This window comes from Ambystoma mexicanum, chromosome 1q (assembly GCF_040938575.1).
Source record: "Ambystoma mexicanum isolate Mex_15411 chromosome 1q, UKY_AmexF1_1, whole genome shotgun sequence".
NCBI lineage: Eukaryota > Metazoa > Chordata > Amphibia > Caudata > Ambystomatidae > Ambystoma > Ambystoma mexicanum.
In genome coordinates, this window is record NC_090922.1 from 100,606,921 (window position 1) to 100,633,429 (window position 26,509).

At 45.6% G+C, this 26,509-nt stretch overlaps 1 protein-coding gene across 3 annotated transcripts in view; it reads left to right on the top strand.

Annotated features, from left to right (window-relative positions):
* Window positions 1-26,509, top strand: part of CBFA2T3 (CBFA2/RUNX1 partner transcriptional co-repressor 3) — a 164,582-nt gene that overhangs the window by 118,351 nt on the left and 19,722 nt on the right. For 2 of the 3 annotated variants that reach the window (XM_069635707.1, XM_069635723.1), the window contains exons 4-9: window positions 3,587-3,676; window positions 9,098-9,279; window positions 10,019-10,269; window positions 13,185-13,297; window positions 24,310-24,517; window positions 25,272-25,340. In XM_069635707.1, coding sequence (XP_069491808.1) covers window positions 3,587-3,676; window positions 9,098-9,279; window positions 10,019-10,269; window positions 13,185-13,297; window positions 24,310-24,517; window positions 25,272-25,340 — 913 coding nt within the window. The remainder of the gene's footprint in view (window positions 1-3,586; window positions 3,677-9,097; window positions 9,280-10,018; window positions 10,270-13,184; window positions 13,298-24,309; window positions 24,518-25,271; window positions 25,341-26,509) is intronic. The other variant, XM_069635715.1, reaches the window with a different exon arrangement.

Here is a 26,509-nt window from a genome sequence, read left to right on the forward strand (position 1 = left end):
TGAGCTGAGACATGCTTATCCCTGCTTACAGCTCTTTGGGGTGGAGCAGCGGATATGCTCGGAGATCAGTGAAGTTCAAGGTGCCTCATGTTATGCAAACTAAATGATAAGATCAGGCAAATCACACGATTTACTTTGCATTAGGAAACATATGCTCCATTATAATCTGGACATGGTACAGCTGCCTCCCACGTTGGAATTCCTTTGCCTGGTTGTACTGAATTCTTCCCATTCCTTACAGTGTATTCGTTTTCTGATTTAGGTATGTGCTCCGGGAATACAAAACTGCACCAACTGAACCCGCTTTGCTCCTAGAAAACGTAGTTCCCGTTTTCCACTGCCCGTTTGCATTTAAAAACCTTAAACTACACCAGGTCATTGTGTTTTTGTACATGCAGGTTTTCCCAGCTGCGGCTTAGGGTTCCCCCAACCATACCTTTGAACTGTGCCCCAGCACATTCCCTGCCAGCTTTGTCTCTGTGCCCCAACGAGGACTTCCGATGCATTTGGGATGTCTGGAGGGTCCGGGGCACAGAACACTGTTAATTACGATTCATTTTTTCGGGGTGGACAAATTATGACCGCAACTCCAATCGGCTGACGGCTTCCGTCTGCCTATTCCACGAACACGCTGGCAAACTAAAGTTGGACTCACATGTTCCAGTAGATGGCAGCAAAGGAACACATATTTTGCAGAAGATTGCATTTCTGTCTGGGAGGGGTAACGGGGCAGGTGATTCGGCAATGGAAGAGTCTTACTTTAACTGGAAAGCATACGCTGCCTTACACAATTGATCACACATACACTCACAGGCCACCTCCACGTCCCCTCTTTCGCATAGATGCCACAATCGCCCATTGCCGATATAGCACACTGATGGCAACGCTTATCCTGGTCTAGCATTTACTGGGTCTATGGCCTAATCCTTCTGGTACCGGAGAGTTGGGAGCAAGCCCACGCACTCAAAGTGGAGCAGAGAGGCAGCGTCCTGGGTTGCAAGAGACAGGAGGCAGACATAATATTGCCTTATGCGCAGCTGATGATATCTGCCCCACTTATCTATTCCATTTCAATGCAAAATAGACTGCTGGGACAAGGAGGGGCGGGCCCAGAAATGGGGTGAGATGTTAGGGTGAGGTAGAGGATTCCAGGTGTGAGTGGCTGCGCACCTATCACCGAGCACACACACATGGCGTTTAATCGCGCAAAGATAGTGGTATATGGTTCCTGGTAGGAGATGGAAGTACTTTGGAATGTGGCTCCCCCTCGCTATTATGCGTTTAAACCCTCTGGGATGGGGCGTTAAGATGAGGTTTAATCCCCAAGAGTGTGTGTGTTTTAATTAATAGAGGATAAAAAGGATGTGGCAGCCGCTGTCGCAATATCAAAAGGAACAAAGGGCTGATGTGTGTTATATTGTGTGTTGTGTTATCCGATTTGCTTTACTTGAGCTTATGTCACCTGCCATGGGGCTTAATATCAATGCCTTTGTGGTCACCGCCAGAATGGGCAATGTAGAGGTGCAGCCTTTGGGCGTTCATAAACAATCACAGTGGGAGAAAGAGGGAGAGGTGCACAGGTGTCACGCCGTTACAGGCGGACCAAGAAGCAGGGGGTAAAGTAGACACCTCGAGCAGTCCGATGTGCGGCGCTGTACCAGCCTCGGCTTTTCAGCTTACATCACTTGCCATCCTCATGCTGGCACTGCCTTTTGATGGGCAGAGTAAAACTCCAAGTCCCATAATGCAGTGATGTGAGCTAAGCAGGCAGGACGTTCTGTACGGATCACACCTGATAAATGCCAGCTTCAATGGTATTTAGGAACTTGAGTCCCTCCTGGCTTTTCAGAAGTAGCTTGCTTGCTGGAGCTTGTAGTTATACCAAGGAAAAAAACGAAGCTACAATCCCTAAAATGCAAAGTGATGTTGCCTGAAAAACCAGGCTAGCCTGAAGATGTCTAGCGTGGCCAATAGTGGCTGGTGATTTTAATTTCACTGACGGGGCTTCTATATTTGGCACTAACAAGCACAAGAAACACAAAGTGGCAAGACGGCCCCAAGCAACCGAAGGAAGTTCAGGGAGGGTGTCTACCCTCAAGAATGGCTTTAAAACAATGGGTTAAAATGGTTCATTTTACAGCACACCTTTTGTGAAATGTTGGCTTAAAAGGCATAGGGCCCGATTCATGGAATTGTTTGCACGGTTCAAAGTGACTTTGCACTGTTGAAAAGTGAGTTTGCACTGCCGACACATCTGTGCAAAGTGTATTTTTGCAGTGCAAAGTCAGTGCAAAACCATTTTTGCAGTACAAAATGAACTTTGCACTGTAAAATACACTTTGCACAGTTGCATGAATCAGGGTTTGTGTCGGCAGTGCCAAGTCACTTTGAACCGTGCAAAAAAAAATCCATGTAGGCCCAGAGAGTTGACAAACGGTTCCTTGGTTAACATATGAAAAATGCAGTAGGCGCCAGGTCACTAACACCACGCAGGGAGCATTTTCCAACACATCTTCATGATACCTTTGCCCACAATGTATGCCACAGGTATAGACACTTCATAATGCTTGTGCCCACAGCACATGCAGTATTTTGCCACTGTAAGAAGATATATGAATGCTCCCATCGCCAGTGCCCAAGAATGCCAGAGGTGGTTTGGCCATGATGAGCCAGAGAGACCTATTCTGAAATAACAGCAAACAGCAATCCTTCCCCAGCATGGCACATGAGACTATCCTAGTCCAACTGGGCAGGGATTAAGAGGAGGGGGCGGGGTTCTGCGATCTTTGCGTCTCCAGATGGTCTGGACTGCAACTCTCACCAGCCCTTGCCTGCACTGTCAATGGTGAGGTCTCACTGGAGTCGTAGTGCAGTACATCTGGGGAGATGCAGGTTTCGGGCACCTGCATTAAAGGTATACATCAATGCAGCACCTTTGACCCGAGGGGATAGCTCTGTGACATCCATAGGGGGTAGGCTGTGCAAATGCCCATGTAACTGAAAGACGAGGTTTCTGGCCCTCGTCTTCAGTTTAAGAAATTAATGCATTCTGGGAGTTGCCCTTTTGTTTTCTGCCAGTCATACCAAGGTGACGGCCATTAGCAGTTTGGCATCATTTTGAAACATGCATTGGGTGTCTCTGTGACATGGAGCTATGTGATCCGCCATGTCATGAGTCACACGTTGGTCCCACAGCAGAGAAGCCAAAACTTGTCCCATATGAAAATACACTCGGGTGTGAACAGACTAACAGATGAAGCCCTTGGATACAAAGTGCGAGTTTCTCTGAAAGGCTAATGTCTGACATGTGACTAGCTCCAGCTCTTAACTATCAGCCATTCAGAGACCCCGGCCGTTCTTAACACTGAGTTTGTTATTAGGAACCTCAAGACCTCATACTGTCCAGTTTGCATGCAATTGTGCCTTGGTGGTTGCCTCCTTGTTTCATCAATATACCAGTGCATTGTGGGGAATTCTTTGAGCCCAGATGACGAAAAGATCACACAGGTTCTCATTGTCCTAGTTGTTGTCCTCCGCTGTTGTCTTCTGTTTTGTGTAGCTCACATCGTCTCTCCTAATCTTTCAGAACTCAACCCTGACCATTGAAGAGTTCCACTGCAAGCTTCAGGAGGCTACAAACTTTCCCCTCCGGCCGTTCGTCATCCCCTTCCTCAAGGTAGGCCTAATGCACCATCCTATGCCGCATTGAGGATGCCAGGGCTGTGTTGTTGCGACAAAGAAGTGGGCATCTCATAATCACATTTAATGCCCCAGGGAACTGCGGAGTACAGCGAAAGAGGTAGCTGAGGCTGTTCAGATTTGCAGAGGGCTGAATCCCTTAGTACAAAGCAGTGAGGCATCTCACAATGGCACAGGAGGGAGGCTGTGGAAGTTGGCAAATGACAGGTCAATTGTGTACAGCGCACAGGAAGAACTTTAAGGCTATATACAATGACATAGAACACCAAGGTTCTGTAGAAACACCCCGGGCAGGGAGGCTGCATAACGTGGTGGGAACAGTGAGGCTCCTTACACAGAGAGTGAGGCTTGATACAAAGGCACATAACGGTGGTATTGTGTTCTGTGGAACATGACGGGTGGTGCTGTGTACCTTGTCATCGCTGCAAAACCAGAGCTCACTTATAAGGCCCAAAGCGAGTTAGCACACTCCAAATTCAGAGTGTACCTTCATTCTTCAGCAATCCAGCAACTGCATCCTTAATCTAGCCTCAAAGCAAGAGTAGTGCAGCCCTTCCGGACACAGAGATGGCACACAGACTCTGAGACTACAGGGTCAATGTATGTGCCTTTTCGAGCCTTGCTTGGGTCCCAGAGCCTTGTCGGGACAGCAATGCCCCCGAACAGTGGGCATAACAGACCACTTGACATGGCAATGACACAGAAAGGGATGCAGCTTCTGAGCTGAAGGATTACATCCGTTTTCGCAAGGCCAGCTATGGGCAGGCTTGCCAATGGGCACTGCCGGTTTTTGAAGCGGTCCCCATCCTGGTGTGACTGCGATTACCAACACAGTGCTAACCGGCACGAACGTGAAGTCTCAGCTCCGAAACGGGGCATTTATCCAATTAGTCAAAAGCGTCACATTTGTCCCCAAATCCTTCCCATGAAGTGCATGAGTTAAAACTTCAAATGGTCACAATAAAATGCCTCTTAAAGGGAAGTTTGCGGTGAGTGGGGATGGAGGATAGAAGCGGCCACGGGATGGGGAATGGGAGGGTGTAAAAGGGATTGGTTGCACGGATCACCCGGTATCCAGTAATATTAACGAATAGGTAATGACGAAAAAAATTTTTTTACCGACACAACATATCGAAAAACACCACATTTTGTGTAAATGTATGTATGGGGTGGTTAAAGGATTAAAACAGGTGGGTAGGGGCTTGGGGTGGGGTTACAAACCTAGGGAAAATGGGGGCTTAGAGGGGTGACCCCCTAAATAAAAATTAAAAAAATCAATGTTTTTTCGGCTCGTTAAAAATGTTTTTGTCATTACATTTTTCATTAAAATCACAGGTATCCGGATCACCCAGCAAATTAATTCCTCAGCATTCGTTTCCCTTATCAGCGCCTTACTTACAAACCTGTCTGCACGGAGACTTTTTGTGAGGATTCTTGCAACTAATTAGGTCAAAGTTACATGTTGGTATTAAAGTGTCTCTTTGGTAGTGAAGGCCACGGGCAGCTGGATGTGCTGAGGTTGTAGCACTTTGGCAGGGCATAAACAGACCAATATAATTAGCCCTCTGCCAGTGGTCTTCAAACTCTGGGGTGGGCTTTTAATATAAAATATAAGCAGATAAACGGGGGAAGGGCAACAATATTTGTACTCACGGAGAGGCTTAAAATAAAAAAGATGTAATACCACCGGTCTGCATTAATAATCAATTGCATTTTAATTAGTATGTATGCTGCACACCAGTCTTAAATGACAAACAACTGCACTTTCGGCACTTTAGCAAGTAAAGATGCACTGTCTGCATGTTGGGTGTGTTTAGTCTACATTGTTAGTGTGCACATCACATGCATGTCATGGCAGGGTGCAGGCACGGCAGAACCCTCATTTCATTTTTGGAAGCAGTGAGTGAATTCTTGGCCCATACGAGAAGACACTGGGGCCATGCAGTGTCACGCGAGACTTCTGCTGTGTGCAGTGGCACGGGACGGAGAAAGACTATGTAATTCGTCCGTACACAACCTGGGACACTATGATTGTGTACAGCGGCACAGTATCATTAGGCCAGGCACAGTGACACAAAGCAGCGAGCCTCTGTGCATTGATGGCACTGAGATGCTACTAGAGATGCGAGCATAACACAGCACAGTGAAAGAGGCAAGCATTACACAGCACAGTGAAAGAGGCAAGCATTACGCAGCACAGTGAAAGAGGCATGCATAACGCAGCACAGTGAAAGATGCAAGCATAACGCAGCACAGTGAAAGAGACAAGCATTACGCAGCACGTGGAAAGATCCATTCATAACACAGCACAGTGAAAGAGGCAAGCATTACGCAGCACAGTAAAAGAGGCATGCATAACGCAGCACAGTAAAAGAGGCATGCATAACGCAGCACAGTGAAAGAGGCATGCATAAAACAGCACAGTGAAAGAGGCATGCATAACAGCACAGTGAAAGATGCATGCATAACGCAGCACAGTGAAAGATGCAAGCATAACACAGCACAGTGAAAGATGCATGCATAACACAGCACAGTGAAAGAGACAAGCATTACGCAGCACGTGGAAAGATCCATTCATAACACAGCACAGTGAAAGAGGCAAGCATTACGCAGCACAGTAAAAGAGGCATGCATAACGCAGCACAGTGAAAGAGGCATGCATAAAACAGCACAGTGAAAGAGGCATGCATAACAGCACAGTGAAAGATGCAAGCATAACACAGCACAGTGAAAGATGCATGCATAACACAGCACAGTGAAAGAGACAAGCATTACGCAGCACGTGGAAAGATCCATTCATAACACAGCACAGTGAAAGAGGCAAGCATTACGCAGCACAGTAAAAGAGGCATGCATAACGCAGCACAGTGAAAGAGGCATGCATAAAACAGCACAGTGAAAGAGGCATGCATAACAGCACGGTGAAAGATGCATGCATAACGCAGCACAGTGAAAGATGCAAGCATAACACAGCACAGTGAAAGATGCATGCATAACACAGCACAGTGAAAGATGCAAGCATAACACAGCTCAGTGAAAGATGCAAGCATTACACAGCACAGTGAAGATGCATGCATAACACAGCACAGTGAAGTCGCCTCATCTGTATGGAGCCACAGGGGACTATGGGGATCGGCCAGGAGTGGGGGGTGCTGAAGTCTATCACAGCTAAAGATCACCATGGATCTGTCAGGGCTGCATACAGTCATTCAGGACCATGCTATAGTCTGTTTTGTGCACACGTGCACAAACACTCCTTGGTCCATCTTCCCTCGTCACAGTCCTTAAACAATGAAGTTGCACCGTCAAGAAGACGAATAGCACTCCCGGTAATGACTGCTAAGTAGTCCAAGCATTAGGTCTCATTACGAGTTTGGAGGTATTTCAGATGTTATTCCTCTGAAATACCACCAAACGGATTTACAAGTGGTGGGAGGTGGTGTAAATCCCCCTTTTTCTGGAGCCCTATGGGATTTTTGGCAGAATTACCACCGGCGGAATTAATTACAAGTGGTATGGTAATTCGGCCAATTTTTTGGCGTTGAGTGGGAAGATTTACCTCCAGGGTTTCGCTGGAAGTAAATACTCCACTCAACACCAAAACTCCTAATTTGGCGTAGTGGCAAAATTGGAGGTAACTCGGTTACCTCCAATTTTACCACTTGCCGCCATACTCGCAATGAGGCCCCATGTCTATTATACGGCTTTTTGAGCTGAGCAAAATGTCAGATGTGTTAATGGTTACGAGGGCCTGCGGTAGCAGAAGCGGGTAGCAGTAACGCAGGAACATGGCACGTTGGGCCCATCTGCTGATCATTTGCAATTCATTAACAATCTTCCGCTTTGGCTCGTGTGTTAATGCTGAGTTCGCCGCCCGCCTCTCCCGAGGGACACGTGCATTGGCATTTCTGTCCGATAAAATATTCACAGCAGATGTTCGGCGCTGGCTTCAGCTGTCCGGGTTTATCGCGATGGGAAAAAACGGAACTCTTCGCCTCTGTATTGTGTGGTTTCATCGGGGACAAGTTGTAATCCTTTTCCCAGGCTCATTTCACGCTCACAGCAGTCGGCGCGGGCCCAGCATTAGCGACCCCGCCGCTCCACTTGCCACGCAGGGCGCTACTGCTGTAGAGGCGCATGTAGCGTGCAGCTCTACAGGAACACGCACCTCGCTGTTTTGTTACAGGGAAATTACTTCGAGGGACTATTGCGGAGGAACTTGCAGTGTGCCTGTAGAGAGCTATGCAGTGAGCTGTTGCAGAGGGGCACGCAGTGTGCGCCTGTCTAGGGCTATGTAGCAAGCTGTTGCAGAGGGACATTCAGTGTGCGCTTGTAGAGTGCTGTGGAGCGAGCTGTTGCTGAGGGATGCGCAGTGCGTGCCTGTAGAGGGCTAGGCAGCGTGCTGTTGCTGAGGGATGCGCAGTGCGTGCCTGTAGAAGGCTAGGCAGCGTGCTGTTGCTGAGGGATGCGCAGTGCGTGCCTGTAGAAGGCTAGGCAGCGTGCTGTTGCTGAGGGATGCGCAGTGCGTGCCAGTAGAGGGCTAGGCAGCGTGCTGTTGCTGAGGGATGCGCAGTGCGTGCCTGTAGAGGGCTAGGCAGCGTGTTGTTGCTGAGGGGTGTGCAGTGCGTGCCTGTAGAGGGCTAGGCAGCGATGTGCAGTGCGTGCCTGTAGAGGGCTAGGCAGCGTGCTGTTGCTGAGGGATGCGCAGTGCGTGCCTGTAGGCAGCGAGCAGTGGCAGAGGGACAGTCAGTATGCCCCTGTACAGGGCTATGCAGTGATCTACTGCAGGGGGATGTGCAACATGCGCCTGTACAGGGCTATATAGCAACCTGTTACAGGCAGAGGGGCATGTAGTGTGCGCATGTGCAGGGACATGCAGCGAGTTGATGCAGAGGAGGACAGTGTCGATTATCAGGGGACAAGCAGCCTACTACTGTACACCGATGCATTGTCACAGAGGCATGGACAGTAGCCTATTGCCGAGGATTGCCCAGTGCACTGCTGCAGAGGAATGCGCACTATACCCAAAGCATATTAAGCGGATTTAGCACCACACCCTCGAGGTTTGCATTCACTCGCTTTCAAAAGGTGCTCCAGACATATCCTTCTGTTTGATAAGAATATGAAATGTGAAGAGTATTAGGTGTTCAATAGAGATGAACTCTGCAGAGGTGCCTCAGAGCGCAGATATTGGCGAACCCCCTGACCGCCCCCATTGTGGAAGCTTGCTTGGGTTGTATCCTCTCGGGAGGGAGCCTCTTGAAAGAATTGCTTTTGCTTGTAGAATGTTTGCTGTGCACTGCGAGGCAATGGACGGAGCAAGAAGCTGATGCAAAGCTGCGAGAGGAGTGCATACGTGGAGTCTAACTTGGTGTCCCCCATTCCCCCTCTTCCCCAGGCCAACCTGCCACTGCTTCAGCGTGAGCTCCTGCACTGTGCCCGCATGGCAAAGCAGACCCCGGCGCAGTACCTGGCGCAGCACGAGCAGCTCCTGCTGGATGCCAACGCCTCCTCGCCCATCGACTCCTCGGAGCTCCTGATGGAGGTGAACGAGAATGGCAAGCGGCGGACACCTGAAAGGTTAGACCCCAGACCTGCAGAGCGTGGCCGTTCCAGCCTTCCTATCTCGCCTCTCTAGCTCTGACTCGTTGCCTGCAGCACTCCCTCTCACACCACCACCGCTCTTCTCGGGAGACCAAGGCCTGCATGCCCAACTCCCCTGTCTCTGGATGGGTGGGAAGCACCCAGCCTCTCAAGGGCCTGTCTCTGCTTTCTCCAGCTCTCCCATTGCTCAATCTTTTTTTTTTTTTTTTTTTTTTTAAAGTAGGCGCGAGTGTGAGGCACTCTGGCCTGGTTTGATTTCTTCCTGGTGCCATTGGGTCTGCATCTACACTCTGACCTTTAATGCATCTGTTCTATGGAAGCCGCTACTTGCTCTTCTCTCTCTATTCAGTTGCCTACAGTGGTCTCCTTCCCTCTGACTTCCATGGTCTCCTCTCGTATTTCATTGCCCCCAATTCCCTCTCTCTGCGGCTAAGGATACTGCAAACGGACCCTTGAGGTCTCCCTATTGGGCTGTGGATTTTTCTTGCTCTCTTGATCTTTCTCTCCCTCCCTTTCTCCCTTCTCTCTGGGACCAAAATCACCCCATCAAAAACTCCATGCAGGTTTTTGGTAAAGGTCTTCTCGCCCTTCCTCTTTTGTATTACGCCTCTCCTCCTTCTTTGCCTTCTGTCCCTCCTGGCCCCGGGGCACCCCATCCAGCCCTACCCGCGGCACTCTGGCTCTCATGATCATCTCGTTCTTCTTTATGAAACAGGACCAAAGAAAATGGGCTGGATCGTGACACCCTGATCACCGAACACCTCAGCAAACGGCCATGCACCATGAGCCCTGCCCAGCGCTTCAGTCCCAGCAATGGGCTGAGCCATCACCCCAATGGACTGCCTCACCCCACACCTCCCCCAGCGCAGCACTACCGCCTGGAAGACATGGCCCTAGCGCACCACTACCGCGACACCTACCGGCACCTGGATCCCAGGGAGCTGCGGGAACGACATCGGCAAGTTGGTGAGTACTGGAGCCTTCAGTTAACCAATAACACTGTCCTTTGATTTCAGGTTATGGGATCAGTGCAAATCATATGCTTTCCTAAATCATTCCCTTTTGATGCATTTGTAAAAAATGTACATGCAAAAAATATCGACGTTGCTTTGTTTACTATTAATAATTACTCTACGCTCACTCGTAACCAACTTTATCACATGTTTCCACTTTCCTCTGTAATCTTTCCCCTCAGAATCATGAATAAAAAGAGGTGATGGGTGGAAGTTTTAGAATTAATCTTAACCTGTGGCATTCAGGCTCGACTGCTCCCATTGATGGCAGTACCTGATTCATTTGCGTATGCCTGGTCCCCTTTTCCAATGACGCAGATGGTGTGGAAGTTTCCCCAGAGCTATGCCAGTGGTTATGATTAATTCTAAACCTTCCACCTATCACTTTTTGGGTTATAGTTTGTCTCTGTATGTGAGAGAGTGTATGCCCAGACTTGGATCCCAGGCTCACTGGTCCACAGGGAAACACGCTGAACCTCACTGATGAGGCCCAACAAGGCCGAAACGTGTCTAGCGTTTCTTGTGTTTCCATGCATAGGGGACCTGAGCTAGCCGTTTGGACTGGAATGCTCCCATTGATGGCAGCACCTGACTGATTTGCTTATGTCTGACCCCTTTCTGCAATGGTGCATACGGACCAAAAATGTTGCGCAGAGCTATACCAGTGTTAAAGATTGATTGTGAACCTTCCACCCATGATTTTTTTGGCTATACCATCAGACTCATGGCCTACTACTTCACATTCTCTCTAGCTCAGTGTATTCCAGTCCACCTGTCTGCTTGTCAGACATTTGTCCGGAGCCTGTTTGATGACAGCAGAACCTCTGATGGTGTTTTGGAGCTCCCCTGGCACGTAGCTAGCCTATTTCTGTTCCAGGAAATAAACATCAAATAAATTGAAATGTGAAAAGAGAGACATTTGGGGTCAAAGAACAAAGTAAATTCCAGTTGCCATTGAAATGCATTGGACCGAGTTAAGGAGTAGGAGGGCTGAAGAAGCTGCACACGTACAAAATTGGCCATCAAGCGACTTACAATTTTGAGTCCGTCTGAGTTTTTTTGTAATTGCTTGACCACCACAACGCCCTAGGAAGTTTTGTTTTTTTGTGCCTAAAACATTTCTGAATATGCCTCCTCGTCTGCTGAATTCCCTTGTGCAGAGAAAAAATACCCAGGCACAAACCAAATGACTTACCCAGTGAGTATGCCAGCAGAACTGTTGTGCCAGATGGGCAATATTGCACTGTCATTACAGTCCAGACCACCGAGCATGCATTTATCATGCACTCTTTATATTCAAAACACGCAGTGACCCTCTCCGGCAGACAAAGAACTGCAGGTGAACTTTCTGCGTCTGTATGCCCAATTCTATCATTAGAATTGGGCATACAGGTGCAGAATGTTCTAATGATAGAATTGGGCATACAGGTGCAGAATGTTCTAATGATAGAATTGGGCATAAAGGCACCGAGTGTTCTAATGATAGAATTGGGCATACAGACGCAGAATGTTCTAATGATAGAATTGGGCATACTGGCGCAGAATGTTCTAATGATAGAATTGGGCATACAGGTGCAGAATGTAGAACATTCTGCGCCAGTATGCCCAATTCTATCATTAGAACATTCTGCGTCTGTATGCCCAATTCTATCATTAGAACACTCGGTGCCTGTATGCCCAATTCTATCATTCGAACATTCTGCACCTGTATGCCCAATTCTATCATTAGAACACTCGGTGCCTTTATGCCCATTTCTATCATTAGAACATTCTGCGCCTGTATGCCCAATTCTATCATTACTGTATGCCCAATTCTATCATTAGAACATTCTGCACCTGTATGCCCAATTCTATCATTAGAACATTCTGCGCCAGTATGCCCAATTCTATCATTAGAACATTCTGCATCTGTATGCCCATTTCTATCATTAGAACATTCTGCGTCTGTATGCCCAATTCTATCATTAGAACATTCTGCGCCAGTATGCCCAATTCTATCATTAGAACATTCTGCATCTGTATGCCCAATTCTATCATTAGAACACTCGGTGCCTTTATGCCCAATTCTATCATTAGAACATTCTGTGCCTGTATGCCCAATTCCATCATTAGAACATTCTGCGTCTGTATGCCCATTCTATCATTAGAACATTCTGCACCTGTATGACCAATTCTATCATTAGAACATTCTGCACCTGTATGCCCAATTCTATCATTAGAACACTCGGTGCCTTTATGCCCAATTCTATCATTAGAACATTCTGCACCTGTATGCCCAATTCTATCATTAGAACATTCTGCACCTGTATGCCCAATTCTATCATTAGAACATTCTGCACCTGTATGACCAATTCTATCATTAGAACATTCTGCGTGTGTATGCCCAATTCTATCATTAGAACACTCGGTGCCTTTATGCCCAATTCTATCATTAGAACATTCTGCACCTGTATGACCAATTCTATCATTAGAACATTCTGCACCTGCATGCCCAATTCTATCATTAGAACATTCTGCGTCTGTATGCCCAATTCTATCATTAGAACATTCTGCACCTGTATGCCCAATTCTATCATTAGAACATTCTGCGTCTGTATGCCCAATTCTATCATTAGAACATTCTGCACCTGTATGCCCAATTCTATCATTAGAACATTCTGCACCTGTATGCCCAATTCTATCATTAGAACATTCTGCACCTGTATGCCCAATTCTATCATTAAAACATACTGCGCCTGTATGTCCAATGCAGAACATTCTGTGTCGCCTTTGCGCTGCTGCCCATGGTGCCGCCAAAGTAGAATCTGCAATATTAACAGCTTCTTTAGCCATTGGATTGGGAAATCTCATTGTGTCTTTATTTTGCAGCTGTGCATGGCAACCGGCAAGAAGAAGTCATTGACCACAGGCTAACGGAACGGGAGTGGGCTGAGGAGTGGAAGCACCTGAACAACGTACGTCCAAAGGAGGGGGACAGGAGGGTAAGGGAGGTAGCTAATGGAGAACAGGGGTAGCCAGACCTCATGGAGGCAAGGCAGCTGTGGCTAGCATTGCCTTAAGGAGCATTGGAATGATCTAACGTGGAGTACCTCAGGGGTGCACCAGCTTGGGACTGCAGATCAGGAGTGAGGGGAGAGGTCTTTGAATCTCCCTCATTTGTAGCACAAAGGACGCGAGCCTCCATCCTGGCTCAGTTCATATCTAGTACTGCACGCGGCAAGAGGCGCCTCCCAGTCGCGCTCTGATTAAGGTGCTATGGTGATGGGAATCCCATTGGGAATATTAATAATTATTTTGATATTACAGCAACAAACTAAATTGTCTCCTTATGGTTTCTAGTAATGGGTGCCATTAGTACTCATGTTATTGGCCCATCTAAAGAAGGGCAAATTCATTCCTGTCTTTGTTCGGATATGTTATATACAGTGATCCTTTCAGTAACCCTCAGCTACTTTACCAGTTCTGTCTCTAGTAGTTGCTCCACTCTTCTTGACTCTGACAGGCCATCTTTAAACATTAAATAACATATATATAATTTGGAAGTAGCTGGGGGCAGCATTAACTATCCTCTCCCCCCCCTTTGTTGATGCTGGCACCTGCAGCGGACTACTTGGGTAAAACACACTACTGTGTGTTTTACCCAATCCAAAGAAGAATTCAGCCCTTCACCTTTGCTATTTTTCGTGGATGGTGTATTCTTTCTGTTTTCAATTAAGATAATTAAAAATATAGATTCAAGATTAGATATAATATAATAGCATGAGTGGGTTCAAATCATGGAATGCCACAACCTGTGGTTGTATTATGATGGGCCATGCAATGTTATTCTCGCAGTCCCTCCCATCCCCCCTGGTTTGTTCATTGTAAGTGCTTGATTGTGAAGGCCAGGAATCCTGAAGGTGCATGGATTAGTAACTCTCCGGATGGACTGCACATTTTGCTCTCCAACTGTGTGCGGGAGAACCTCCTGTTTCCTCGGAAATGTGACGCAGTCGAGTCAACCACTCCATTGCAGGTGATTCAAGCCTTGGCCCGGCAGTCACTTACTCCCTGGACAGCAAGATGCAGGAGAAGGATGTGCCAATACTACCAAATGACAGTGGCCACCGGCCAGAGATTGTTTCTCGGTCATTCAGACCTGAAGAGACATTCAATCATGTTTACTTTGGGACGACCAATCGCCTTTTCAAGAGTCTGCAATAGTTACTTATTTGTTGGTACTTTCGAGACAGCGCTTAAACTAAACTGGGAGAGTTGGGAAGGAGGCAGCTCAACGTCAGGTGCCCTAATAGGTGCCCTAATAGGTGCCGATTTGAGAAATGTGAAAGGGCCATGTGCCTGAGGGCGTGTGTAGTATTATAACCTTCTAATTGGAGCTGCCTGATCTCTATGGGACATGCCTGACTACATCATAGTATGTAGGATCATAACGCTTGGAATCCAGGTGTCTATAGAGTTCTAGAAGAGAGGGCTGCAATCAAACGACAACTGTCCAGCTCCCTTTACAGTTAGCAGCTTCCCTCCTCCTTTCATACATGTAACTTGTTTATGTAGTAAATGTAGCACTCAATAAATATACTTACGTTACACAAACGCCTCATATTGTTATATATATAATTTCCCGTTCCGGTCTACTTCATTGGCGACGAGGATGGGATTCGTACTTCATCCATGTATACGGAGCTGCTCCGCTCATGCCCGAGTGTAGCAGCGGCTCCGTCTTCCAGATCCTGAAGGTAACGATCGGCATTTCGCCCCAACGCATCATCCTAGCGCTGCGTCCCAATCGCCTCATTAAGGCATATCAGAAACTCGATTGAGGTGCTGGGCTGCGCTGCACATTACCACGTTGTGCCAGCCTTTCCTTTATGTGAAACTCGATCGATGTGCTGGGCCGTGTTATACGTTACCAGACTGCCTCAGCCTTTCCTTCGGTTTCCTCCGTGGACACTGTTTATCCGAGTTCGCGCATGCGTTGAACGTACCGAAGAAGGAAGGAGTCATTAAAGGGACAGTACGCTGTTTTTTTGTGTTCGCTTTCTCCAATGCAAACCTGTGCATTGGAAGCAAATAAAGTACCGACGTCATCATCAGGGGCATATTACTCGCTGGAGCTTACATTACAAGTTCAAGGAATCGTTGATGTTGAGCATTACACAAGTGAATATTAACCCTGTAAATGGTACTGAGGAGCCATTTCTCTACTGACAGGAGGTGGTTGAACACAATTACTCAATCCAAATAAATACATGCACAATGATAGGTATTATATAGGATGAGCTGAGTACATCACGTTTTCTGGACATTACTGTGCCCCACATACAATTTTTTTTTGCAGATTGTGAGCTTGCACTGATTTCAACCAAGTTGTCATGGCGTTTAGCAGTGTGCCTCCGCCTGCTTTCTTTATGCCCAGCACTGATGAACCTGCCTTGCCTTGGAAGAGGTGGATAAAATCCTTTGAACATTATGCAGGTGTGATTTGTGGTCCCAATTGTGGCGCAGAAAAGAGGAAATCATTACTCTTGCACTGTTTAGGTCCGGTTGGACAAGAAAAGTATGAAACACTTCCAGAATTATCAGAAGAGGAGAGTGTGGACCTAAATGAATACCAGCGAGCTGTAAAAAAAATTGACAAACACTTTGAAAAGAAAGTGAGCATAATCTTAGAACGTTACAAGTTTGGCAAACGCACACAGGAGGAGGGAGAAAGTGTGGAAAAGTTTGTCACTGCTTTGAGGAAATTAGCAAAGTCATGCAATTTCAATGAGCAACTGGAAGAGAGACTCAGAGACCAATTTATGTTAGAGTGTCGCAGTAGCAAAGTGAGGGAAAGACTGTGGTCGGAAAGTGATCCTTCTCTTGACATTGTTCTCCGAGTGGCAAAAGAAGTAGAACACACTGAAGAGTGTGTTAAAGAATTAGAAAATAAGATGAAACAAGTAAAGATAGGAAGCACCAATAGTAAAACGCATGATACCCTTGATGAGGAGTCAATTTCCATGATCAACAATGATATCATTAAAAGGAGACCTGTCACAAAACAATACAATTTGTCGAAGATGGACAAAGGGTCAAGCAAATATAGTCAAAAAGGGCCATCATACGAAGTTTCTAAAAAAACAATCCAGAGAATCAATCAAGGAAAGTGGGAAGAAAACGCCAAGGAAGGTGTTATAGATGCGGAAATGTGAATCATTGGGCGGATGACCCGGACTGTCCAGCATTAAAGATCATTTGTAGCAAGTGCAAAGGGAAGGGTCACTTCTCTAAATGTTGCAGATCACGTGACAATGCCATGAACTGGATAGGAGACAATTCTGATAGTGATCGCAGTGAGAGAGAAATTCAAGAAGATTGTGTATGCACCATAACTGATAATGATGACGATGAAGAAGTGTTGGAAAGTCCCAGGGCCATGGTGTCTATTGACGGAAATGAAGTATGTATGATGGTTGATACTGGTGCAAAATATACGCTTCTGCCAAGACAGTTTTGGAACAAAAATAAACATGAGTTTTTACATGAGACAGATATCAATCCAAGAGCATATGGAGGTGTAAAGATCAATGTCATTGGTTGGCATTGGGGAAAGTTGAAATTTAAGAACAGAGTTGCCAAAGGCAAGATATACATCACTGGTGAAGGGAAAACTGCCCTGCTCAGTTGGACCCACCAGAGTAAATTACGAGTGAAAGTGGATTCCACCAGCTCGGAATCAGTTTTGTCTATAAGTGGTAGCAATTCTGAATCGAGTAATGGTGGCAATGTTATAGGTAAAGCTGGTTTGCTAAAGGTTTTCCGAGATAAAATAGGATGTCTGCAAGGGTATACCCATCAGATATTACTCAAACCAGACCAAACACCTATAGCTCAAAGATTAAGAAACATTCCGTTAGCTGTACGAGAGGAAGTCAGTAAGGAAATAAGGAAAATGGAAGAAGATGGAATCATAGAAAGTATTGATGCCAGTGAATGGGTTTCACCACTTGTTGTGATACGGAAAAAATCTGGAAAACTTAGAATTTGCGTTGACCTACGTGAGTTAAACAAATGTGTCATACCTGATCGGCATCCGTTACCAAACATACAAGAAATTGTGTCTACCATTGGACCTTCTAAAATATTTTCAACTCTTGACTTATCATCTGCTTACCATCAAATCAAACTTCACACAAGTTCAAGGAAATTGACTGCGTTCATAACTCCTGATGGTTTGTATCAATTTAAAAGAATGCCGTTCGGATTAGTGTCAGCAGCATCAGTGTTCCAGAAGGTGATGCATGGGATGTTCAAAGATACCAAAGGTGTAATTTGTTTTCAAGATGATATATTGATTCATGCCATCACTCAAGAACTACATGACGAGAGACTATTACATGTATGTAAAAAATTATGCGATGCAGGCATGACTTTAAGCAAGGACAAATGCAAGATAAATTGCACAGAAATTGAATATTTGGGACATAAAATTACAGCAGAAGGAATTTTTCCGAAATCACAATTAGTCAACGCCATTGTGGAAATGCCGAGGCCGAGTAACAAGGATGAGATTCGTACATTTATTGGCATGGCTGAGTACTATTCTAAATTCGTCAAGGATTTTGCTATCCATACTGTTCCATTACGAGAGGCACTTAAGAAGAAACTGTTTGAATGGAATGAAGAATGTGAAGATGAATTCAATTGTATAAAGAATGCGATAAATTCTGCTCCTGCATTAAAGAATTTTAGTACCAGTGACAAGATTATCATCACTACGGATGCCAGCAACGTTGGCCTAGGGGCGGTGTTGTCCCAAGAGAAGGATGGGCACGAAGCTATAATTGCTTTTGCATCGAGATTACTCAAGGGAGCAGAGATTTCATATGCCACTATAGAGAAGGAAGCTTTAGCCATCAAGTGGGCAGCTGACAAGTTTAGAAGCTTCATATGGGGAAACCAGGTTGAGTTTCGAACTGATCATAAGCCCTTAACTCAAGTATTCATGTCAAAAGGTCTTAATAAAGTTTCCAACAGGATGAGAAGATGGGTCATGATGCTGCAAGAGTTCAAATACACTGTGACATATGTTCCAGGAATAAAGAATGTGTCTGCTGATTGCCTATCTCGCTTAACCAACATTTCTGAGGTGGTCGATGAAGATGAAGACATGGAAGTTGTCTTCTGCGTGGAAACTTCTTCCATATCAAAGGATGATTGGGATCATGCCGAATCAAATGATCATAACATCAAGAAATTAAAAAATTTAATTCAAAGTCATGAGTGTATGAAGAAATCCAAATTTGAAGAAGCCAACTTAAGTGTTTTTTGGCCTGTTGCAGATGAACTTCATGTACACGGGGATTTTATGATGAGAGGAGATAAAGTCATTCCTCCAACGGATCTGCGTTCAAAGATTATAGAACTAGGACATGATGGTCATCAAGGAGTAATAAAGACCAAACAAAGAATTAGGAATGACTATTGGTGGCCTGGCTGCGATCTGCAGATCGAACGATATATTAGGGAATGTATCCTTTGTTGTGATGATGAGAAAAAGTGTGTGGGTTCCAGGCAACCAATGGTTATCACCGACATTCCCAATAGTGCTTGGAGGGATATAAGTATGGATGTTTTAGGTCCCATATGTTGTAAAGGTGTACAAAAATATTGTTTGGTAGTTATAGACCTCCTCACCAGGTGGGTAGAGATTTTAATTACCTCCAGTGTCACGGGCAAAACTGTGGTTGAATTTTTATCAAATATATGTGAGAGGGAAGGGTATCCAGGAAGTATTCTTTCCGACAACGGTACTCAATTTAAGTCTAAAGAAGTGGCAGACTTCTGTAAAAAATTTGCCATTGAGCATAAGACCAGCTCCATTTACCATCCCCAAACTAATGGATTAGTGGAACGTTTTAATAAAATCTTGAAAGAAACCATCAGGATGGCTTGGGCCAATGGGATGGACTGGGAAGATGCTGTCAGGGAGAAAGTAATTGCACATCGTTTTACACCCCATACCAGTACAGGTATTTCTCCCTTTGAGCATAGTAGGGGAAGGAAAGCAAACACCAAATTAGCTCCCATTTGGCTTATCAAAGAGAGTAAGGAAATAGAGAAAGATCTAGTAAATGCAAAGAAAAAAATTAGGGAAATGCAAAAAAGGAACAAGGTAAATTATGATAAGAAGGTATATAACAACAAATATGATATGTCTACGGCTGTTGGTAAGTTGGTCAAGGTGTTACTTCCTCCTGCTCTAAGAAGTGGACCATGCAAATGGTCCAAACCCATTAAGGTAATAGAGGCTTTTCGCCATGCTGTCAGAACAGAGGATAAAAGGATATGGAATGTGGAAAGAATTTGGATGTGTGAGAGTAAGGTTCTTAACGAGAAAGAAAAGAGAAATGTAGGGCAGAGGACGGACAGGAATGTTAGAATTTCTAGAAATGTGAACGGTGGGGTGAAGAGTGATTGTTATAGTACTGTTAAGAAGAAATGTGATAGCAAATCTGAACAAACCCAATTTTCCTTGCCACTACCTCCAGATATGATGGAGGCATGTCCAGATCCGGCAGATCTTATCGTTTGCCGAAAAGGATGGAAGACTATGTGGAATTTACATGAACCAGCTAGAACAATTTTCCGTCAGTCTATGTACATAGTTTGTGAACAATAGAAAGGGAAGGAGATGTGTAGTATTATAACCTTCTAATTGGAGCTGCCTGATCTCTATGGGACATGCCTGACTACATCATAGTATGTAGGATCATAACGCTTGGAATCCAGGTGTCTATAGAGTTCTAGAAGAGAGGGCTGCAATCAAACGACAACTGTCCAGCTCCCTTTACAGTTAGCAGCTTCCCTCCTCCTTTCATACATGTAACTTGTTTATGTAGTAAATGTAGCACTCAATAAATATACTTACGTTACACAAACGCCTCATATTGTTATATATATAATTTCCCGTTCCGGTCTACTTCAGCGTGAGAGGACAGCAACGGTATAAGGGGAGATCAGATTTTATGCGATGGGGATCGAGGCGGACATTACTTACCAACTAAACTAGTTGGGAAAGGATATTCGTTTACTTCCTAGCAGGTGCTTGCTTGGCCTTGATGAAGGCTTAGAATTAGTGGGAAATTGCTCTAATACTTTGTGTCTAAAAAACCAAGCGTCTTTTCTTCCACATGTTTCTGTATTGGTTATTGTTGACATGGTTGGCCTTTATTCCCATATCTCAAGTTTCTGGGTGAAGGGAGGCTATAAAGTTGGGACTAAATGCCTGGTTTCTACCGATGACTATGGGCCTCATTACACGGTAGGCGGAGGACCAAGGTGCTATTAGCACCTTGGTCCATGTCGGTAAAATACCGGCACCACCTTGGTGGAAAGGGGAATTACCGCCCTATTCCAAGGTTGGCGGGGCGGTAATTCCCCCTTCCCCCATTGCCCTTCCCCATTCCCATTCTTGCCCCATAGGGCTCTATGGGAATGGGGAAGGCGCTAATTACGGTGCCCCAAATTGCGGTACTGTAATTAGCACCCTGGTCCCTTTTGCGGGTTGGTTTTTAACGCCTGCTAAACAGCAGGCCTTAAAGTACCTACCCGCAAAGGGACCTTGTATTAAGGCGGTAAGGGTTAACGGTCACGGTACCATTACCGTGACCGTTAACCCTTACCGCCTTCCATATAATGAGGCCCATAGTCTTTTCTTGTCTTTTCAGTCCCAGTAAGCATCTCACTGCATGATTTTGCACCAGCTGCAGTTGTGTTCTCTTTGGTTAGTCATGCTTGCATGCTGTTATACAGTCAGTGTGTGATGCTACTAATGCTTCGAGAAGGTCTCATTTGTGTCTGAATCCCAGGACAGGTAGAATGTTCCTTGAGAAAGTGGATTAAACTGGAGGGGCAGCCCAAAAGGCGGAACCTAAGGCTAAGGTATACAAGGTATCACATACGGGGGTAGCCGCCAAACAATAGTTAGAGCATACGCATGGTTCTGTATGCCATTATTTAAGAAAAAGTAGCTGTGGTGTTTGCAGAGATCACCACTAATCCATATTTGTGACAGAGTCTAAATGACCCCATTAGGTAAAGGCTACAGGCGCATTCATTCGTAAATGTAAGCACAGTACTGGCAGAAAAAGACCTTAACGTATAATAGTGCAAATTTATAACATTAAGCTGATGATATCAGGCCAACTACAATTAAGGTAGGGCATCTTGATACTTGTGAGAACAAACAGGTAGCATTTGAAGCATGTATCTTAAATATATTTTACAATAGTCAATATGCAAAAATACAAGTTGTTCACATGTAATTGTGTAGGTTTATAGTCATAATCCCGAATTTAGAAATCCCGAAAAAAAAAATCTCGAATAAAAAAGGCCGAAAAAAAAATATCGATTTTTTTTTTATGACGTTTTTTGTTCGAAATGGGGGGGTTCCCACCCCCCCTTTTTTTTTTTGTTTTTACTTATTTTAATTATGTAACTAGAGCCAAAAAAAAAATATGAAAATTCGATTTTTTTTTTCCGCCTTTTTTATTCGAGATTTTTTTTTTCGGGATTCTGAATTCGGGATTATGACGGACCACCATAATTATACTCTGTCAAAACACAAGAGTTGTAGACTGAAGAGCATGAAAGCAAAAGAAAAGCAAAAAGAACCTAGACAACAATTCATTAACAACAGTTTGGTAAAGTGCAACATAAAAGTAGACTGCAGTGAAACAGAAGCAGGTCTAGTAAGCGCTAATTTATAGCGCAAGCACATATTGAACGGAGAGGTACTTGTCCTTACATAGTCGAGGCAAGTCCTGTACTGTGCTTACATGTACGAATGAATGTGCCTGTAGCCTTTACCTAATGGGGTCATTTAGACTCTGTCACAAATATGGATTAGTGGTGATCTCTGCAAACACCACAACTACTTTTTCTTAAATAATGGCATACAGAAGCATGCTTATGCTCTAACTATTGTTTGGCGGCTACCCCCGTATGTGATACCTTGAGAAAGTGGGGCTGGAAGTGGGCATTTCTCATTACTGTGTTCACCCTGTGGCCACGGGAGAACGCTGAATCTAAGATGATTCACAAACTTCTGGCCTTGCAGGCTCCTTTCAAGAGTTACTCAAGAATTGGAACCAGGTGAGAGGTGAGCAACTATGGCTACAGGCACCAAGAACGAACATTTCAGTGCCTGAGCCCACGAGACAGAGGAGCAGGTTAAGCAGCAATACCTGGGGTTTTGCCAGGCATGGTCCTATGGTCTGGTGGTGGTTTGTGCCTTCCCTAAACAGATTTATTTATTTTATTTTTATTTATTTGCATTTTTTAAAGCACCCACACAGCCTGGGGGCATCGAGGCGCGCTTACAAGAATGTCTTAGTTGCGTATTTATAATGCGCTTATTAACCAGAGGTTTTCTAAGCGCGGCCCCGGGGATTGAACGTGTGTTGCTTCGTGTCGTCTTGTTTCCAAGGCAAGCCCGTTGCTGCTGAGCTATCCTCCCGGAGATCATGGTGACTGTGTTACCCACATGGATCCATATGGCAGTCCATGAAGTGGTCCTGTAGATATTAGAGAAGCATAGTGATAGCCCTGAACCTTCCACGTAGTTGGTTGACCCATTTGTTTTTGTAGAAATAAGGTAAGCAACTTTGGTGCTTTTGCTTAACTCCCATTTTGTAGCAGAGGCAGCGTATGAGAAGGCGGGTGGGGGAACATTAAAGCCCCATTTTCTCAGTGCTCGTAGACTTATCCCCCCCAATGTGCAGTAGCGTTGATTCTATGTCATTGGCCCTTTATAAAACCAGTTTGGTGATCACAATAAAGGGGACCCATCCTGGCTGGATCGTTGTCAGGTGGCCTCCCATTCTATAGTCTGTGGGTGGCTTTTCCGCATTATTCTGCATGATGCCGAATTGGAAGGGGAGTCCCATGTGTCCATTATGGCAGACTTGTGATATTGTTCTTAACCAGACTCCCTGTTCGCAGCAGCCTTCAGTGGAGTAGATCTTCATGCACTTTGCTATTTGATTGGGGAGTTCTTTGTAATGAGACTGGAGGAAGGTTCAAAAGCTGTCTGTTGGGCAAGTATGTATCGGAGGAGCGGAGAAGAAAGTGTTTGAAGTAGAGCGAGGAGGAGTCCTGTTATATGACCAGACGCTTTAGCCTACTATGTTTGAAATCTGGCCCTGGTCACTTTGACAAAGTCAAGGGCTTCAGTTCTATAGAAAGGTCTCTACAAAAGAAAGGGAAATAGGTGATGGGGCAGCATCAAACTAAAGTACTGCTCCCTGCTATTCCACACACCCTCCCCTTTCCAACCCTTTCGCAGCAATAAACTTCATACACCATTAAAACCGGATTCCTCCAGTGAAACTCTGTTTTGTTGGGCAACCTCTTTTATATCTATATATTGCTTTACTTGTGTTCCAACCCCCCACGCCCCTGAAGAAAAGCCTTCCCGACCTTTCACTCCCAAATATAGATTAAGCTTTTGATTTAGCAAGGCAACACATTTCCGAACTGTTGGCTAACAAAATGCAAAACCGTGAGTTGGGCTGTACAACAAACTGGCACAGTAGCCACTAAAATCTAACATGTTGCAATTGGGCGTGTGTGTTGAGAATGCGAGGCTGCTTGTGGGTTCTTCAGAACGGTCAAGGAAGCATTAGTTTACCCAAGTGTAAATAATTCCACCTAAATGCATATGGGCAGTTCTTGCATTACATGGGGAATTCTGGTACACGACAAGGCCTACAGGCAAAAGAAAGTCCTTGCCATTTGCAGATTCTTTGCAAAGATTTTCTAAAAGTAAATATTTGTTTATGCTGTGACTTGTTGCAGCGGCTGCCCACTGTGGCTTGTGAAAGCGGGGGGGGGGGGGGAACGGGGGGATTATGGTTGGTCCTGCCTCACCACTCTTGTGTTTGGTGGAGTGACGCATTCTGTGGTAGGATGACTAACATGGCTTTGGTCACTCCCTGCTTTTTTCCAGCTGTTGAACTGCATCATGGACATGGTGGAGAAAACGCGGCGCTCTCTGACAGTGCTGCGACGCTGCCAAGAAGCAGACCGCGAGGAACTCAATCATTGGATCCGTCGGTACAGTGATGCTGAGGAAATGAAGAAAAGTGTGACCTCCACCCCCCAGCAGACGCCACGCCCACTCAACAGCTCCACAAACACCGAAACACCACAGCTCGGTAGGTCCAATTTGGGTGATCTCTGTCTAATGGTGTACTGGGATGCATTTTAGAAGACATTAGATCCATGGAAGTCTGTCGAACATACATGAAACAGACTCTACAAGGCTATCCCTCTGTCAAGACACCGCAAAGGGCCCTCTGTCTTGTCCTACAGCCGCACTCCTGCCCTCTCTCTCCTGCACCACTGTGCAGTTTCTGTCATGCCTCAACATTTCTGTGCATAGCTCACGGTCCGCTGCCACCTCTCCCATTGAGAATATTACAAGGTGCTTCACGTCTCCCTCCCATTGTCTGCCGCCCTGCCCCCCCCCCCCCCCACTTCGTTTCTCAGTTGGTTTTACTGCCACATATTTCTATTCTGTGGCTGTGTGTGCTCTACCATTTTTCTCCAGGGTTCGCCACCCCCTGTTCACGGGCCTGCGTCTTGTTGTACCATTTCATAGGGCCCTTAGTCTCCATCTGACCTCCCACATAACACGGCTCTTCCATACGAGTTCAGCCACATACTATCCTCTTTGAGAACCTCTCCCATGTCCAGCCATCTTTCTTTTCTCGATCCGACTCCCACGTGAATTCTAGCGTTAGAACAGCGTTCCCCGCTGCTCTCTACATCCATTTGCCGCGTTCCTTTCTAGGTCCCTCCTTGTCCCACCACTTGTAATGTCTGTGTTCTAACCCACCACTGCGCCTACAGTGGCTCTGCGGGCAGTTGTCGCACATTTATTAATAGTGCCCTTTGCTCTCATTTCAGAAACTCATCGAGAGTTTTCACACCGACCTCAGGCTGGCTACATGCCCGAAGAAATCTGGAGAAAAGCTGGTGAGTATAGCTTGGATCAAAAGCTGGCATTAGGCGACCCCAGGAGCCATAATAAAGCCACAACCTCTAGGAGGGCTGTGAGCTTGGAATTATTTGCAGGCGGCTGTTCCTCTCCTGTAATGGCACAGCAGAGCTGCATAAAGGGGCGGGCTGTGATTCAGTTGGCATATCCAGGTTGATGAAAAGGCTAATTGGCGTTTATTAGAAAGGTAATTTTTATGACGAAAGGTGGTAAGCAACATAACATTCACAAAATGCTATGTATCTGTGGAAATGGGGTTACACGCTATTTCTTTTTAAAAAGTGCAAAAACCTACCAAATCGAGGAAATAGTTCGATGTCTTGCAGAGCATAGTGTTACAACTGGGGCTATAACTGGCTCGGCCGGGGTGCAGATTGAGTGTGGGAGCATATCACTTATCTAGAATGAAACTCTCCTTCACAGACCCAGGGCCTCAGAATTCAAACCGCACAAAGTATCTTGACACCCTTGCAAATGACTTATGAATATAGACGGGGGATTTCAATGAAATCTTTGCCAGTGGAGGTCCCTGGCAAAGGGACCTCCACTGGCAAATTTGCCCCATTCTCAATCGGATATTTCATGCTATGACATGTTGGATCGCATGGTGGATCCGCCATTGGCAGGTAGATTTCTGTAGCTGCTTTTCATCTCCCCGAGTTCCTTTTGATCATTCTTGGTGCTTTACCTACACAAGAAGTGGGCTAATCGAATCCCTGCCTGCTAAGCAAGGTAGACGACCTGAACTGTTTGGGAAACAAAGTAATAAATGGCCATGGAGGACCAAAGAGGGAGTCTGCTCACCCCCAACCCAGTATTATTATAAATTATTATTATAATAAAGAACGACATGGCTTGTAACAATCACTTATACGCACTGTGCCTCCACCCTTATGCTTTAGGGTGTTTGATCCAAACGACCACACAAGGCAGCCCTAACATCCCACATGCAGGACCCAGCTCATAGGGTTTGGGTACACCGGCTGTAGAGGTCACCATTGGCACTCGAGAGCAACAGTGCACAGGCCGCCCCCATAGCCAGAAAGAAGACAAAGCACAGTATTGAATCAGAAAAAGAGCCAGAGATCACCTCCTGGGATGAGTGTCATTAAGCGTCTCTTGTGGATCACTACAGACTATCCCATGA